The 17,901-nt window shown below is 39.3% G+C and overlaps 2 protein-coding genes across 2 annotated transcripts; one reads left to right on the forward strand and one right to left on the reverse strand.

Annotated features, from left to right (window-relative positions):
* Window positions 1-721: 721 nt before the first annotated feature.
* LOC308273227 (vomeronasal type-1 receptor 4-like) lies at window positions 722-1,618 on the reverse strand (the record flags this gene model as incomplete). The annotated part of the gene is made up of 1 exon (XM_080710312.1): window positions 722-1,618. The coding sequence occupies one exon, from the start codon at window positions 1,616-1,618 to the stop codon at window positions 722-724; it is 897 nt and encodes a 298-aa protein (XP_080566438.1).
* Window positions 1,619-7,677: 6,059 nt separating this feature from the next.
* Window positions 7,678-17,362, forward strand: LOC308273228 (vomeronasal type-1 receptor 4-like; the record flags this gene model as incomplete). Its single annotated transcript, XM_080710313.1, has 3 exons — window positions 7,678-7,878; window positions 12,976-12,996; window positions 16,388-17,362. The coding sequence occupies 3 exons, from the start codon at window positions 7,678-7,680 to the stop codon at window positions 17,360-17,362; spliced, it is 1,197 nt and encodes a 398-aa protein (XP_080566439.1).
* Window positions 17,363-17,901: the final 539 nt, after the last annotated feature.

A 17,901-nucleotide genomic window follows, 5' to 3' on the forward strand; every position in this document is an offset into this window, starting at 1 on the left:
GAGATAATGATGAGATGAATATTTTTTTACTTTTATTTCTATACTGGGGGTTGAACCCAAAGATGGTGTGCATCTCAGCTACACTCCTAACTCTGTTATTTTTTTTGAAACAGGATCTCACTACGTTGTTTAGGCTAGCCACAAATCTGTGATCCTCCTGTCTCTGAACCCGAATACTGGAAATAGCAGGCGTGGATGATCATGCCCAGATAATGAATGTCTTTAAATAACAAGCAAAATGGCCAATTTATTGAACATTTAATTTTGTCTAAAAACAACACTGAAATATACAATAGGTTCAATACTGTTTGTCTTACATGAGCAATTATATCAGCAAGATTGGGTCTAAGAAGTGAACTTTTTGGATCAAAAGATGAATACTAAGTAAATCTGAGATAATTTTCCAAATTGCCTATTTTTTGCATTTTACTACCAGAAGTGGTGGAAGTGGAAAAGACATCTAACACTAATGAGAATATCAGCTCCATTTTGAAGGATGGTAGGGTGGCGAATGAGGATTCAGCTGGGTCCCTCTGGCTTCTTATAAGCTCGGTGTCTGCTCAGGAGGGTTCTCAGCTTTATAGTATGAAAAGACACCTTTCTGTGACTCAGCAAACCCTGAATGATTTAGTAGTACCTACAGGATAACAACATTTATATTTATTTACAACTTACTTACTGAAAAGCTCCATGAAATAGGCACTTTCTCAAAGTCTCTCTCTTAATGAGCATGCCAACATTCAGCCAGACGTCCGTCTCTGTGAATCAGCACAAATGGGCTGACAATCGCAAAACCAATGGTCAGAAAGTCTTGAACAGTTATCCTTATGAAATCATTCCCTACAGAGAAAGCTGAATATAAAGAGAGAAAACAATCTGTGCAGTAAAAGAAAAGGAAACAGAACATCAGAAAGAGAATGCTTTGAGTGGCTTTCAGCTCCGGGGGTGTTTTACATAGGGATTTAGACTTCTGAAGGTAGAGAACTTGCTGTCGGTGCTTGTGAAGGAGAAATACCATGTAGCTACTGGCCCAGCCCATGACACCTTGAAACAGGGCATCTCGCAAGATCATGAGAGTGACAAAAACCCATGTGAGTATCCAGTTTTCTGAGAGATGATAACAGTAGCTGTCACCTTTGATAATTTGTGATATGTTCATGCTGCTGATATTTTTTATATAAAATGGTAAGTTCATGCTTATCAAGGAGTTGAGTATCCAAAAGAAGAGAAACAAGAAAACTATTTGCCTTGTAGACTCTGGCCTGAGCTTCCTCCACCTGGAGGTTCTGGGACTGATGGTGATGGCTTGGACCACGGTGAGGAGGCAGGTGGTGCAGATTGAGAGGCCCCGGGCCACCCTCTCCAGATAAACCACAACCTTACAGCCTATGTCATCTAAGAAGTTTCTCAAATCAAAACCTGCTATGGTCTTTGCCATTCCTTTGGAAAGAAGCATTATAATATTTGTAACTGCTAAGTGGATGAGAATAAGGTGTATAGATGTCTTCTCACTGCTCCCTAAACTGTACATGTAATTCATAAAAACAAAGATGTTCCCCACAATGCCAAACCCTGTTACAAAGACAAAGATTATTCCCTTGACAGGCTTCAAAAACATTTCTTACATCATACGCAGAAAAACGTAGCTGGAACAATCTTCTTGAAGAAAGCACTGGCAATGCTGATATTTTCCTGCAGAAATGTATTTCATAACACAGCAACTTTCTGGAGTGTAAAGCACAGTCATTATATAAGTAAGGGAAAGCCGGTTGTGGCTGTGCATGTCTGTCATCCTAGTACTTGCGAGGCTGAGACAGGAAGATCCCAGGTTCAAGACTAGCCTCAGCAGCATGGGAAGACTCTCAGCAACCTAAGAAGACCCTGTTTCAAAACAAAAAATAAAAAGAGCTGACAATGTAGGATGGAGGTAGACTGGCTCTAGTTCAATGCCTACTCCCCCCCCCCTAAAAAAAAAGTGAATAAGTGAGCAGATTTCTTCCAAAGCACTCTATTAGTTTGGCACTAATGTTTACTGTAGTCTCACATGCTATCTTGAGAACTGATATTAAAAAATTTAAATTTGAAAATCAGGCTTATTTTGACCTCCCAAAACAACACCAAATCTATTTTTCTAGTCCTTATTTATTTCATCTGTGTTCAATTTTAGCAAGGCTGCATTAAACCCAAAATTTGTGTTTTTTAAAAACCATCTATCATAATTCCATCATCCTTTTCCAAAAGTTTTGGGCTCATGCATGACCTATCTGTCTTCCCCACACCCCACATGCAGACATTTATAAAAATCCAATTGTTTCAATGTCTTTCACATCTTCAAAATTAAACCAGGTTTCAACTTCCACTGTGTCTTTTATTTCAGAAATGTTCTTTTCTAGATCTCATCTTGTTGAGCATAACAGTTTCCAGGTTTGTTTAATGATTTCTAGTGTCTTATCTTTGATGTCAATAACTTAGTATTTTTGTACTTCCAATCCTCAAAATGATTCTGCCTTCACTGCTTATGAATATTCAGTGGTTTGTGAAGTCCTCAGTATCATGTCACATTGTATAACCTTTCCACATAGGACCCAACAGTTAAAGCTGAATCACCAACAGACAGCAAGGAATGAGTCTCTTTTCTGAAAAAAGATCAGTTACAGGGTGAATGCCCTGGAGGAACCATGGAATGCTCTTCTTCCAGGGTCTTTAGCAGGGGTCTGACATCCTACCCAGTGACTTCAGGAGCTGCTAAGGAATGCCAGGGTCAGTCTTGTTTGTAGTAATGTTTATTAAAGTAAATTAGGGCAAGAGATTTGGAAGTGTTATGTGTTTTAATGAGATGCTGCTTGTGAATTAGAAAGCCCCAATAATAGTTTCTGGGAGTAAAGTAGGTGGGGCAGCATTGGTATAAAAAGAAATCACTCCAAAGAGGTCATGTTGGCATTTGACAGCTTCTGCAGAACCTGAGAACAGTGGTTCCAGGTAAAAAGCAGCCTGCTGTCCTGTGTCTTTTTCTCACCCTGGCTAACAATAAGGCCTCTTTGACCTTCATCAGTCCATGCTGACTGTATACAGCATGAATAGGAGGTTATTTTTTCGCCTCTAAAATCTTCAGTCTCATGTCATACCTAAGAACTTATGTCAAACTAGGGTCAATTTCTCCAGCATATAAGGAACAAGGATGCCAGACCAAATCCCCAGGATCTGCATATATTCTGTATACTTAAATATAATTCTTCAAACCTTCCTTCTCCCATTTTTGATAATGATGAAAGGATTGCTATAGCTGTCCCTGCACTGAAGGTCTCTGGAAGAATGAGTATAAAAACACAGACTTGTGCCCAATTTTGGTCACGTGCAGTCCACAGGACTCTAGGAGCATACCTTACTGCCTTTCAAACTCTGTCTCCTCCCCTGACAAAGCGGGAGACTAAAGACTATATCAGTGCCCTAAAGAAGCACCACACAATCTTAAATGTCAATCACATAATGCCTTTGCTACAGGCTATGAGGTGAAGCGCCACAGTTCAGGACAATAGGTTTAGGATAAATTAATTGATTACTGCATCAGAGATTGGGTCTGCTATAAATGACTGCTCTCACTGCACCGCAATGTCTTATTGAGCCAGGCAGAGTGGCACATGCTTGTAATCCTACTACTAGGGAGGCTGAGACAGGAGGACTGAGGTTCACAGCTAGCCTTAGCAACTTACCGAGGCCCTCTGCAACTTAGTGAGACCCTGTTTAAAATTAAAAAGAATAAAAAATAGGGCTGGGGATGTAGCTTGGAGGTAGATTGCCCCTGGGTTCAATCCCCAGTACCACACATACACACACACAAAAACAGTCCTATTGAGTTTATAAGGCCTATACCTGTTTGTGCTTTTATATATATATTTTTTCAGTAATTGTCAATTTTCGGCTCTCCCCCTCACCTCTCAAAAGTTCAAAACTGAGTCCGATTTGGGATCCATTTCTGAGACACCTATTAAGTCACCTCTCTTTCATTCTGACAAAAGAAATGAAGAATGTCAGAGGAAGGAAGGGTGAGTATGATTCCAGATTGCTTTGGGAAGAGTGTAGTAAAGTATATTGAAGACAGGCTTGGCAATCACATGGATGTATTATTCCTCATCTGGCCCTAATTCGCAGCAACTCAGGCAAATCAGGCCCAGTTTTCTCAACAAAACTATGAGGTTAGTGCCCCTTGCTACATAACATTCAAAAAAATGTTTGTTGCCTAAGATCATAACAAACGAAAACAAGGATTCTCAAATGAGAAACTATGGTTTCAAATAATTGTTTTTAGTACTTTCCTTAACAAGCAGACATTAAATAAATAAAGCTGGTTTACAGGTCTGGTACAATATTATCTGAAATCATAGTGAAGGATTTTGGGTTGTTTTTTTTTTTTTTTTTTTGGTGGTACTAGGGTTCCTGGAAGCCCTTCTACATCCGGGCTACACTCCCAGATCTATTTATTTTTTTTAATATTTTTATTTGGAAACAGAGTCTTTTAGCCAGTGCAGCTGGCTTCGAACCTGCGCGATCCTCCTGTCTCCACCTCCCAAGCGCGGGGATTACAAGCGTGCGCCACCACGCCCGGCATAGTGAAGGTTTAAGGATAGATGCAGGAAGAATGTCTTGAAATTAAACACAGTGCACTTAGGGACATAGCAATGTAATTGAAAAGCAAAACATGGTCTATTGGAAATGCAGGAAAACAACAAATATTAGATAAAGATATGTTATGAAAATATAATGCTGAAAGAAACATCATGTAAGACAAGACTGAAGAAAACCAAATTCTTCCTACAAACCTGAATAGCCCTTCTGACTTTTTAATTTCTGGAAGACAGCAAAGTGAGAACCTTATCAATATCCACTCCAGAACTGGCTGACAATAGCAGATGCTCAGCACAGTCACACAGATGCCGAGCACCTCTGGAGGATCATCTGCTGCATCCGTCCCCTCGACCTTTCAGGCCCCAGGTTTGTCCCTTTAGGCAACAGGAGAGTGACAGTATAAAAGCTCACAGAGACTGTCATCAAATCTGTTCTGGTAAAAGAGATTGAGATTTATGCTTCTGAGGAAATTTACATGGTGCATTTGAATATATCTGATCTGACAGGTCTACTCACCTGGGTAGCTGCGGTGCAGACAGGCTCTGGGTCAGTGCTGGCCAGGTGAGGTTCCCAGCTCACCTCTGCAGCTTCTGGTTTTATAGAGCTCTCAGCTACCAGAATCTACCACCAAGGATTCAGAGCTCACAGTTGTCACCCTGTCAGAGCAAGGAAGCCCTCTGCAGAATCTCAGTCCCCGAAGCACAACTTGCCCTGTCCCTCCACAATTACTACATCTGTTGGGCTCAGAAGTTATCTCAGTCTTAATTAGGGTGCAATTACTTTCATGGAAGGATGTGCAGTGACAAAGTGAACCACCAGCCATGTTTCTGTATGTAGGTTTCCTCATTTTCTGTCCCTAATGTTCCCATCTGGAAACAAGCCTGGGGACGGCTTCTGAGGCCCAGGACGAGCACTTCCTTTCTCTCTCAAGTCCTTCACACACAGGGACACCATCAGTAACAATAACAAGCAGCACTGGGGACTTAGATTTTGGGCATGACCCAGCCATGGACTTGTTCAGCCAGGAGCCACTGCTGCGCCCACACACACTGCAGTTCAAAGTCATATTACCAATTGTATGTATTTCTTTAGCTTAAAGCAAATTGATTAAAATTTGAAGTTGGCCTAATGTTACCTTTATCTTCTCCATTAAGTCATACAGGTCCACAGATAGAACTCATGAGCAGTGATCACATAAGTAAATGATTGAGAGAAAGACAGAAAATTCAGAAACTTTATCTCCATTTTAGAAATCATCATAAGATCTAAAACTGCATAATAGCTACATATTGTAAATGTAGTTATGCTAACAAATATCCAAAATATGTGCCCTTTGTTTTTTTTTTTTTTGTTTTTTTTTTCTGTGTATATGGTACTGGGGATCGAAACCATGGGCATTATACCACTGAGTTGAACCCCTAACCACATTTAAAATTTTTTTAAACAGGATCTCACTAAGTTAGCCTCAAACTGTCAATCCTCTTGGCTCAGCCTCCCAAGTACTGGAAGTTCAGGCTTGCATCACCATGCACTATTCTATCCTTTCTTCTCCTCCTCCTTCTTCTTTTTCTTCTATCGGAATTTGAATGTGTGAAGAGAGAAAAAAAATCCTCATAAGCCTTATCTAGTTCATGCCACTACTGCTGTTTTGACACCATAAATTATCAGCAGAGATTCTAAGATCTCAAATTTATAAAGGCTGCCACCCAAATGTGGTTAGATTGATAAATGTCAACAATTTATATATTTTTTTATCAAAACCTAAAACTGCAAAGAGAAAAACAATTCCTTTAAGCCTTATTTGTGCTACTGTTGTTATGTTGATGCCCTAAATAATTAGCATAGTGATTCTGTAATATTTATTTTTTATAGTCTACATTTTATTTTATTTTTTTGTGGGTCTGGGGATAGAGCCCAGGGGCATTTGACCTCTAAGCCACACCCTCTGCCCTATTTTATATTCTTTATTTTGAAACAGGGTCTCACTAAGTTATGGAGGGCCTCACTAAGTAGCCGAGGCTCTCCATGAACCACGATCCTCCTGTCTCAGCCTCCCAAATGCTGAGATTACATGCGTGCGCCACCACGCCCGGTTCCCGGGTAAATTGTTTATTGGTGCATTGTAGTCATATATCTTAATGGAGTACAAGATGGTGGAGACATACATGCACACATCACTCAATTAGCCCTTAACCAATTCCCACCCCATTCCCTTTCCTCTCCCTCCTTCTCATGTTTGGCTTAGTGAATGACTTTGATATGTTTGTGAATGTACATCATGTACATTAGGGAATTTCCTTTTTTCCCCTCCCATCCCCCTCAGGTTGCCTTATTTGCTCATCTATAGTTTCTCCTTCTTCATCTACATTTCCTCCTATGACCCATTTTCTCTTTAGCTTCCACATATTAGAAAGAGCATCCAATTTCTTATTTTTTGTGACTGACTGATCTCACTTAGCTCAGTGGTATTAAATGATCATGGTGGGTTTTCATGACAACAAATGGAAGAGCATCCATCAGCTGACCCTGAAAAAGGTCAAGAGAGTACACAGCACTCACAAAGGAATACTCCATGGAAAAGGGATAATTATGCACAATGTCAGTGCTGGCTAATTAAGAGACAAAGGTCCTCCTTATAGGAGCTCTGAGACAGTCCTGGTGAGAGCTCACACTATACAGGGCAGTCAGGGGAGAGGCAACAGTGCTCACGAGGTTATGCAGTCCTGTCCCAAAGCCAGGCCTCCTGCAGAAGTGGCCACCTCACTGCTCAGATTCTGGGGGCCCTGGTAATTCATCCCTGAAAGAAGCAACAAGGAGCCCCTGACAAAGAGCATGCCTGTGTACCTCTCCATGGGCAGCTCTCACCAGCTAGGTTATCAGGAAAAGTGCCAGATCAGGAGCCATGAGTCACTCTTCCCTGACTCTTCCTCCACCTCTCACCTGATTCTCAGGTTTCCCTCTCACTGGTTTCATTCAGCATCATATCTCCAATGGCAAGAACTAGTATGATAAACATAAAATAAACAGGCAATAAAAGCCCATGCAAACTAAATGATGACACAGGGCCAGAGCGATGACCACCACCCCAAGATGGGAAAGTCAAGGCCTCTTACTGGTCTTGCCAACTGCAAGTTACTTGCCTCTGGGCAGCCTATAGACAGGAATAGGGGGAAAGGCTTTGACCATATGGATAGCTGGAATAGACCAGGAATGTGTCTGTCTGCAAAACAACTAAATCACGTCTGGCATAAGCCTGCAAGTGTTGTCTCTACCCGGATATGCTATGATAACCCCCTGTGACCCTCCCAGATCTATCTGCCTTTTGCATGGGCCAAGTAGCAGAGTTAAAAAGGGATTTGGTAAGAATCCCCACTCCATCAAGTCCTTGATGGCAGCACTAATCTCTGCCGTATCTCAAGGAATGGGGCAATGCTTTGGGTTTTTTGGTTCCTACGTGAAATCTGAGGATTTCTGCAATAGTTGATATAAGAAAACAAGGAAAGATGAACAAGTGCAGTAAATCCTGTGAAGTTTTTATTCCCTTAGCACAAACATTAAGATGTTAAGATTTCTTCTATGTGCATAATCTAACAATGGTTTTCCAAAAAGAGGACAGAAATAGGAAGAGAGAGTGAGACAGAGAAAATCAAAGTGAGTTAATATTTGATAATTTCTTTTAAACACCTATCTTCAAGACACCTTGAACATAAATTAATTTAATAATTTAATTTAATTAGTGGATGAAACATGGTCTTCAGAATATAGTATGCTTTCTGTTACTATATGATTTCAGGACAAGTACATTATAGTTTGGCATCTCAGTTTCCTTATTTTTTAAAGGGAAACTATGATTAAAAATAGGTTTCCTTGTAGGATGTTGGAAAAATTCTAACATGTTGATAAGTATCCCTTAGTGAGAAACAATACCTGACTGTATAAACATTGAATAAATTATAAAGATAATGGCAATGGTATTTCATTGAATGTGCTAAGAAGTAATATAAACTATATACTTTTCTTCTATAACAGTGGGTTTTTTTATTGGTGCATTGTAGTTATACATCTTAATGGGATAAAAGATAGTAGAGACATACATGCACACATCGCTCAATCAACCCTTACCCATTTCCTACCCCCTCCCTCCTTCTCATAATTGGCTTAGTGATTGACTTTGATATGTTTGTTAAAGTGCATCATGTGCTTTGGAGATTTTCCCTTCCCCCAACCCCTCCGTTTTGTCACTTTATTTGCTCATCTATAGAATCTCCTTCATCTAGAGTTCCCCCTCTTACCCATTTCTCCTTAACTTTTGCATATTAGGGAAAGTATTCGATTTCTTATTTTTTGTGACTGACTTATCTCACTTAGCATAATGTCCTCCAGTTCCATTCATTTCCCTGTAAATGATGTAATTGTGATTTTCTTTATGGCTGAGTAAAATTCCACTGTGTACATATCTCACAGTTTTGTAATCCATTCATCTGTTGATGGACATCTTGGCTGCTTCCAGAATTTGGCAATAGTGAATTGTGCAGCGATGAACATAGATACACACACATTTGTTTGGTAGTTTGGTCTCCTTTCTTTTGGGTAGATACCCAGAAGTGGTATTGCTAGATAAAATGGTAAGTTTGTTCCCATTCTTCGGATGATCCTCTATACTGTTTTTCAAAGTGTTTGCACTAATTTGTAATCCCACCAACAATGTAGTAGAGTTTCCACTTCTCCACAACCGCGCCAGCATTTGTTGGTGGTGGTGTTTTGAATGATTGACATTCTAGTTGGAGTTAGGTGAAATCTCAGGGTAGTTTTAATTTGCATCTTTCTGATTGCTGATGATGTTGAGCATTTTTTCATGCATTTATTGGCCATTTGAATTTCTTCCTCCGTGAAGTGTCTATTTAATTCACTTGCCCATTTTTTGATTGCATAATTTGTTTTCTTAGTGCTGAAATCCACTGAAAAAGAAATCCAGGAAACACTTCCACTCAAGATTTCTCGCACGAAAATAAAATACTTAGAAATAAACTTAACCACAGAGGTAAAAGGCCTCTACAAAGAAAATTATAAAACATTGAAAAAAGAAATTGAAGAAGATCTTAGAAGATAAAAAGGTCTTCCATGTTCATGGATAGGCAGAATAAATATCCTCATGATGGCCATACTTCCAAAAGTGATCTACAGATTCAATGCAATACCCATTAAACTATCAAGATCATTCCTCACAGACATAGAAAAAGTACTCCTTAAATTCATTTGAAACAACAAAAAAACCCCAAAAAACCCAAAGTAGTGCTCAGCAACAAAAACCATGGAGAAGGAATCACAATGTCTGACTTTATACTACAAAGCCATAGTAATAAAAACAGCATGATACTAGCACAAAAACAGATACATAGACCAATAGAGCAGAACAGAAGACTCAGAAACAAGTCCACACACTTTCAGCCAGTTGATTTTTGACAAAGGGGCCAAAAACATACACTGGAAAAAAGATAAGCCTGTTCAACAAATGGTGTTGGCAAAACTGATTAACCATATGCAGAAAATTGGAAATTAATCCCACTTTCTCACCCTGCACAAGAGTCAATTCAAGATGGATCAAAGACTTGGAAATTAGACCAGAGACCTTGAGGCTCCTTGAAGAGGGCATAGGTCCAACACTGCAACACATTGGCACAGATAAAAACTTTCTCAACAAGACCCCAAAGGCACAACAAACTAAAAAGTGAATCAATACGTGGGATTGCATAAAATTGAAGAGCTTCTGTACAACATAGGAAACTGTCAAGAACTTCAATCAAGAGTCAACTGAATGGGAGAAGATTTTTACCAACTACTCCTCCGATAGAGGACTAATATCTAGAATATATGGAGAACTCAAGAAACCCATCACTAAGAAAACATATATCAGTGTGTTCTTTCAAGATTTTTATTATTTTGAAAATTTGGAATCTTCAAAATAATCAGCATTGGGAATCTTCTTTTATATGCTGGAATTCACATGAAAAAAACGTACTAAAGATGGAATAAGAACACAGAATAGTGTTTGAGAGATGCACATGCCCCATCCCAGAGACTCACCCAGTAGAGAGAGTTCTGAAGATGATGTGGCAAGCCCACTAACAGTCCAGCTGAGATTTGAAAGTCATATCCATTACCATTATTTCTGGGACTTTACCTAAGGCAGTTTTCAATTCTTTGAGAGATGAACGTCAAACTGAGACTGAGAGACTCGCCTTTCCAGAAAGTACTAAAAGTAAGACTGCGCCAAATAATCAGGTAAGTCCCAGGAAGAAGAAGCAGTAGTTGCTGATTAGGGCCTTGGACTCTTGGGTCAGAAACTCTGGGTTCAAACTGTAATTCGGTATCTACTATCTGTATATGTTAAGGAAAGCTAATAAGAAACAAAATCTCCTGCGAACTTACAAAACCTCTATGAAAAGAGAAAATTATTTTTAATTGAAAAGGAATTGAAATATGACACATAGCAGAGAAAACCCACCAGAGGGGTAACAAATAAGAGGGGGAACAAATGCACCTTGAGTAGCCAATCAGGGAAACATTCCCAAGAAAAATAATAACAAATCTTCAAGAAAGAGCACTTGTCAGATCCATTTGTCACATACAGGCATTCTATATTCACCTGGTATTGGAGTGATTATTTGTGCAAAGTAATTATCTTTATTAATAAAAAGCACAAAGTTTAAACATTGTCGGACAGTGTGATTTGGAACTTAGAACAATTGCTCATTGAAGCCAAATTCCTGCTCTTCTGCAGAAAGTAGAAGGAAAGGCACTACCTTACTTGGTGGCTGCAGAGGACTCTGGGTCCTGGGGAAAGCATCCATGGGTTTCAAGCTAGTAACAGTATTATATATCTTTTATGAAAACTTGTATACAGCTCAACCCAGCAGAAACAAAATACTCTAAGGAAAAGTGATGGAGGGAAATGTGCCTTATTGTAGCAAGGAAATTTAATAGTTGTCATGTTTCAATTTGTACTTATACCCAGTGAAATTTACTCAAGCCAACTATACCTGTATTTTCCTACTCAAAATTGGGGAATAGCAACAACACTAATCTCAAAGACAGACTCTTATTTGTGGCAGGAAGATTATAGCACCTTTTGGTTTTCAGGTGTCCCTCTGGGCGATGGAGATTCAGTCACCCAAGAAACAAAAGGAGGACCAGAGACCAGAAACTGGTCTCCCAAGACAGCTCAGAGCCCTTAGGGCTTCTGGAAACTGGTGATTTTTCTCATTTCTGAGCTAAGCCCTATGCCTACATTTATTTACATTTCTTTGCACAGGATATTTTGAAGGTTCTTTGGCAGTAGTACAAATATTGGATATAAAGACCATCCTGAGTTTACATGAATTACTTGAGTGTACTTGAAGGTTGTTCTGCAGCGTTGGTGCTTTGAAGAAAGGGGGCATCAAAATCCTAAATCCTATTTATGATTTAGTATAAAACAAATAAAATAGCTACTTCTGGCAAAGACCTTGAACTGTGATGTGAATACGTGCAGCAAGGTGACTCCTAGCTGAACAAATTCATGGCTGGGATGTGCTCAGAAAGCAAAGTTCCCAGTTTTGATCATCATTAATGATGTTTCTAATAAGAGAGAAAAGGAAGTCACTCGTCCTGTGTCTCAGAAATCATCCCGAGGCTGGTTCACAGCTCACAACTTTGGGAAGTTTACAAGAGGAACAGAAAATCAAGAAACCTAGACTGAAGCTTGACTAAATGTTCACTTTCCCATTTCACACCCTTCTATCAAAATAATTATGCCCTAATTAAGACTGAGATAACTTTTGAACCAAACAAATGCAGTAATTGTGGAGAGACAAGGAAAGTTGTGCTTCAGGGACTGAGATTCTTCAGAGGGTTTCTTTCTCCCTAACAGGGTGACAACTGTGAAAACTGAAGTCTTAGTGGTAGTTTATAGTAGTCGAGAGCTCTATAAAACCAGAAGATATAAAGATGACCTGGGAACTTCACCTGGCCAGGACTGACCCACTACCTCTTTGCACCACATCTATCAAGGTGAATAGGCCTGTCATTTCTCTTGTTTACTCCAATATGCCACACAAAATTTCCTCAGAAGCATAAATTTTGCACTTTTCTTTGATGAAATCTGAGAGGGTCCTATGACAATTAGGACCTTGACTCATTCTTTGTTGTTGTTGTTTTCAAAAGATAGGTAGCTGGGGCTATAAAGATGAAGGGAACCTGTTCTAACAGGTGTTCCTAGAAATGGTGAAGCATCTTAGTATTTGAGTTTGCCATCAGAAAACACAGGTGGGATAAAGTGGTCTTTACACATTTTACCTCTTTGCTTTCTTTCAGGAATCAAAAAGAGCTTTTCAGGTATCAAGGGGAAACTTTTTTATGCCTCATTATCTACATCATGACTATCATTGGTAATTAACTTTTATAAAATTTCTTTATTTCATTTCTGTGTTTTGCACACGAGCCAACTTTGTCTTTACCCATTTAGTCATTCATACCTCAAATGTATATGTGTTTATGTCTATGTGTGTGTATATTTTTCTTGAAAGGTTTTTTATGCATCTATTTTTAAGATCACTCTTAATCTAAGATATATTATGCCACGTGCATAAGTCATATTCATTCACTATTTGCCAGTTTGATAGAGGCACCTATTAATAAGTACTAGTAAAATTATAGTTGCGCTTCAGAAAATTCCCAGTATAGCTGGGCGTGGTGGCGCACGCTTGTAATCCCCGCGCTTGGGAGGCAGAGACAGGAGGATCGCGCAAGTTCGAAGCGTTGGCTTAGGAGACCCTGTTTCCAAATAAAAATGTAAAAATAGGTCTGGAAATGTAGCCCGGAGATAGAAGGGCTTCCAGGAACCCCAGTACCACCAAAAAAAAAATTCCCAGTATATTTTTGCTAGGTTATGAATTAATATAATTAGATCTAATTTGCTAGATTTGTGATAGTTTTCTGAAACATTGAATCCTAATCATTTTAGTTGAGAAAACTGTGGCTGAAGTGGGTGCAGTTACCTAAATTATTAGGTGTTAGATTCAGATGTGGCATGATACAACATTTGAGTGCAACATGTGCCATTTTAAATAGTTTACAAAAATGATTCAAAAATGAAAAAAATCATCCCTCCTTCCTCAGATATTTCTCATATTATTCAAACAAAAAGAAAAGGTATTGACATAATAGTTGTCTCAGAAGCTGGTTTCAAGTCTGATTCATAGCTTTGGAATGCTGGGAAAGTGAAGATAGGACCAAAGTATCATGGGAAATGCTAGAATATTTGATCAGGACAGCAGGACATTCAGGAATGTTCAGGATATTCATTTCTGAGAAGTTCCAGGTCTCTGACTAAATTTTCCATCAACTCTAATTCCAAAACTATTAGTACAGCTATTCTATTAAGGTCTGTGTTTATTTCACTGTGGGCTATGCATTCAAAATCATGACATACTTGGTTCAATGCACTGTGACAGATTTTATTCTACCTACTTGGCAGAGAAGAAAACAGGCTGAAAGGTAGTAACTCGTATCCTCAAACATGAGGCTATGAGGTAACAAACCTGGGCATCGTCGAGGTTCACACACTCCCTGCTGCCAGAGACCTTAAAGACAAAGACATTTAAGGCATCCCTTAATGACTGGGAGGAAGTGGAGGAAGAGTAGGTTTGTAGAAAGGCAGTCCAAGTACAAGAGAACATGTGCCAATTCTGGGATTCTTTTGTTTTAGGAAAAATCATGTGTAGTTTGAGGTAAGTTTTAAGTGAGAAAATGAAGTTGGAAGCTAATTATGAAAGTAAAATCCTACCCAGGCCTAAAACAGTGAAAATGATTATCTTGATGTAAAATAGCAATTACAGAAGATAAGAGAGGGGAAAAGGGACAGAGGGGAGATAGGTAACAGGTGCCCAAAACTGGTTAAATAGAAGGAATGAAATTCAGTGTTCAAGAGCCCAGTGGGTTAACTATAATTCAGAGTAACTTATATATTTTATGAGGAACTCGAAGGGAGGAGCCTAAAGTCTCTAAACATAAAGAAACAAGGAGAGGGAAATGGTAATTGTAATTACCCTGATTTTATCAGCATACATGGTACTTATACACTATCCTCCATAAATAAGAACAATTATTTTCATCAAAAAAATTTAAAAACTCTTACATAAATAAAAAACTCAACAAAAATGAAAAGGGAATCAACTTGGATCAATAAAAATCAAAGTAGTTCTGCTGTTAGAAATGGTGAGAGAACAAAAGTAAATCTGACTACAAAGATAACAGGAGACAGTTATGCAGCAGCTATAAACACAATAATGAACCTGTTGGAGTGATGATACTATTTTTACCCAGGCAGCCCCAACCCTCTTGCTATACCCGGATATAATATAATGAGAACTCCTAATTCATAAACCACTCATTTTATAACAGCACCCAACACCTAGGGAATTATTTTCTGCTAATTCCTTTTGAAAAACATAAACACATCCAGAATTGGTCCAGGCTTCCTTTTGAGGTGTCTGCAATTCCTCAGTAGAAACTCAGACTTCTCCTAGACAGAAGCCCATGGTTCCTGTGAGGCATCCTCCTTGGCTGCATGCAGTCCACATATCTGATTTTTTTTTTTTTTTTTTTTTTTTTTTTTTTTTTAGGCCAGAGTCTTGTTCCTGGAGATCTCTGATTAACCAATAACAGTTTAGGGTTTTTGATGAAGTGTCATGCAGTTGGACTTGATGGTGAGGTCTATAAAAATTCACAGAAAATTTTCTATGCAGTGGAACCAAGGAATCAGTTTGAAGTCTTAAAAAACAACTCTGGGATATAAAGGTATGTGAATCAAAGATACACAAAAACTGGAAACAATGCATAAGCCAGGAGTTGTTCTCAAAATGAGACATGTCTATTGAACAATAGAAGAAGGGCTATAGAAAAACTCACTAAATTTTAAAGGTGTTAAAGATGAACCAATAAGAGTTTATAAGTGTCTATGTGTAAGGGTTGGAAGAGGCTGAGAAGGTAAGGATGAGCCCCAGGTCTTTGGAACTGGCTGGTGGGAATGTAAGAGAATTTAGCAGAAAATTGAGGACATTAATGTTGGGTGAATATTTTAGTTTAATGTAGCACTTTCTGTGATTTAAAATATATGAGATATGTTAAAACCTGAACAAGCAGTTCAGTTTTGCTGACATGAAAATCAGAAAAAAAAAATGTTTTGCAGCTTTTAATTATATGTATCTTCAACAAATCTCACTCAAAAGATTACAGAATGTCCCACAAAAAGTGCTATGAAGTAATGTTTCTTTGGGGGTGGAATCTGTTCATTGCATGTCGGGGCCTGCTCGGCTAGACCGGGATGGGGCGGTGGCTCAAGTTGGCGCCTAGGCATGTTGCCAAGTCACAAGACTCACGAGGCTGGCGGTGCCCTGAGCCTGAGCAGTGAGCCCTATCAGGCGCCCTACGGATGATCAGTGACACAGCACCTCGTGCTACCACCAGCCCGCCTATGGGAGGGTTAGAAATGTGCATGCCCTAGCTGTGGGAAGCTAGGGGTTGGTGGAGTGATGAGGGAGGGGTTATGATACTGATATATATTTGCCTGGTGTGAGCATTGAAGGAAGGAAGCATCATCAACAGACTCGGCGTTTGTGTGTTCTTTCCCAGGGCTCTGCAGGACGGAGCCTTAGGGATGCGACAATTGCACATAACATCTCTGCTTTCTATATGCCAGAAATGTGCTATATGAAACGTTTTTCAGACACTTATCATTACTAATGCTTTCTTCAAACAGTATTTGAAGAAAAGATTCAAAGATTTTCTGCCCATGAAGCTAAAAATGATTTTGAATATTACCAGGACAATATTCCTCTTTCTAATTGGATTTGGCATTGTGGGGAATATTTCTGTTTTTGTCAATTATTTATGTATCTTCTTTATAAGTTCAGAAAAGAAATCTATATACCTTCTTCTCATCCATTTAGCTTTTACAAATATCATAATGCTTCTTTCCACAGCAGTTCAAAAGACAATAGTAGCTTTGGGTTTGATAAACTTCCTAAAAGATACAGGCTGTAAAATTGTTATTTACCTGGTTAGGGTGGCCCGAGGCCTCTCAATCTGCACCACCTGTCTCCTCACAGTGGTCCAAACCATCACCATGAGTCCCAGAGCCTCTAGGTGGAGGAGGCTCAAGCCAAGGTCTCCATGGAACATCCTGTCCTGGCTTCTCTTCTTTTGGTTACTCAATGCCTTGATAAGCATCAACTTACCATTTTACATCAAAAGTATCAGCAGCATAAATATGTCACTACTTAGTAAAAGGGACAGCTACTGTTATTTTTTACCGGCAAGCTGGATGCTCAGATGGATTTTCCTCACACTCATGATCCTGCGAGATGCCCTGTTTCAGGGTGTCATGGGCGGGGCCAGCGGCTACATGGTGTTTTTCCTCCACAAGCACCATCAGCAAGTTCTCTACCTTCAGAACTCCAGGCTCCTCTGCAAAACTCCCCCTGAGCTGAAAGCGGCTCACAGTGTTCTCCTTCTGATGCTCTGCTTTCTTTTCTTTTACTGGACAGATTGCTTTGTCTCTACATACTTCACTTCCTCCTCAGGGCGTGATTCCTTACCAGCAATGGCTAAAGAATTTCTGACCATTGGTTATGCAGTTTTCAGCTCATTTGTGCTGATTTATAGAGACGCGCATCCTGCTGAATGTTGGTGTGCTCAGTAAGAGTTGAGAAAATGTCTTATTTCATCTCTTCCATAAAAATTTTCTTGAAGTAACTGTCAGTTTTGCTAAGCCTTGTATTACAAAAAATATCAAATAAGAGTATCTTAAACTAATAAGGGTATAATCTCAAAGCAATAAACCTGATAACAAGCTGCTTTTATCTGACACAGAGGTCATAGGAAACTAGAGGACACCAGATATCTTCTAATTCTCCATCCTGGCCTTTTAAAACATGGTATAGATTCTGCTTATGTGCAACAATTCTTTCATCACCAGGCTTCCAGTAGTATACAGCAATAGAACAAATTGGCAAAAATCTGTCAGAATTATTAAAGCATTCACCTTTTAACTCTGAAACTTCGTTTTTAGTGCTCAATGCTTCATATATATGTGCACATTTAAGAACTCCAATAGGGAAAACTGCAGACATTCTAGGCTGAGAGTGATGACCCGAAGCTAACAAAAAAATAGAGCTGGCCGGGTGTGGTGGCGCACGCTTGTAATCCCCGCTTGGGAGGCAGAGACAGGAGGATCGCGCA

The sequence above is a fragment of the Muscardinus avellanarius genome (genome assembly GCF_963383645.1).
Source record: "Muscardinus avellanarius genome assembly, chromosome: 14".
NCBI lineage: Eukaryota > Metazoa > Chordata > Mammalia > Rodentia > Gliridae > Muscardinus > Muscardinus avellanarius.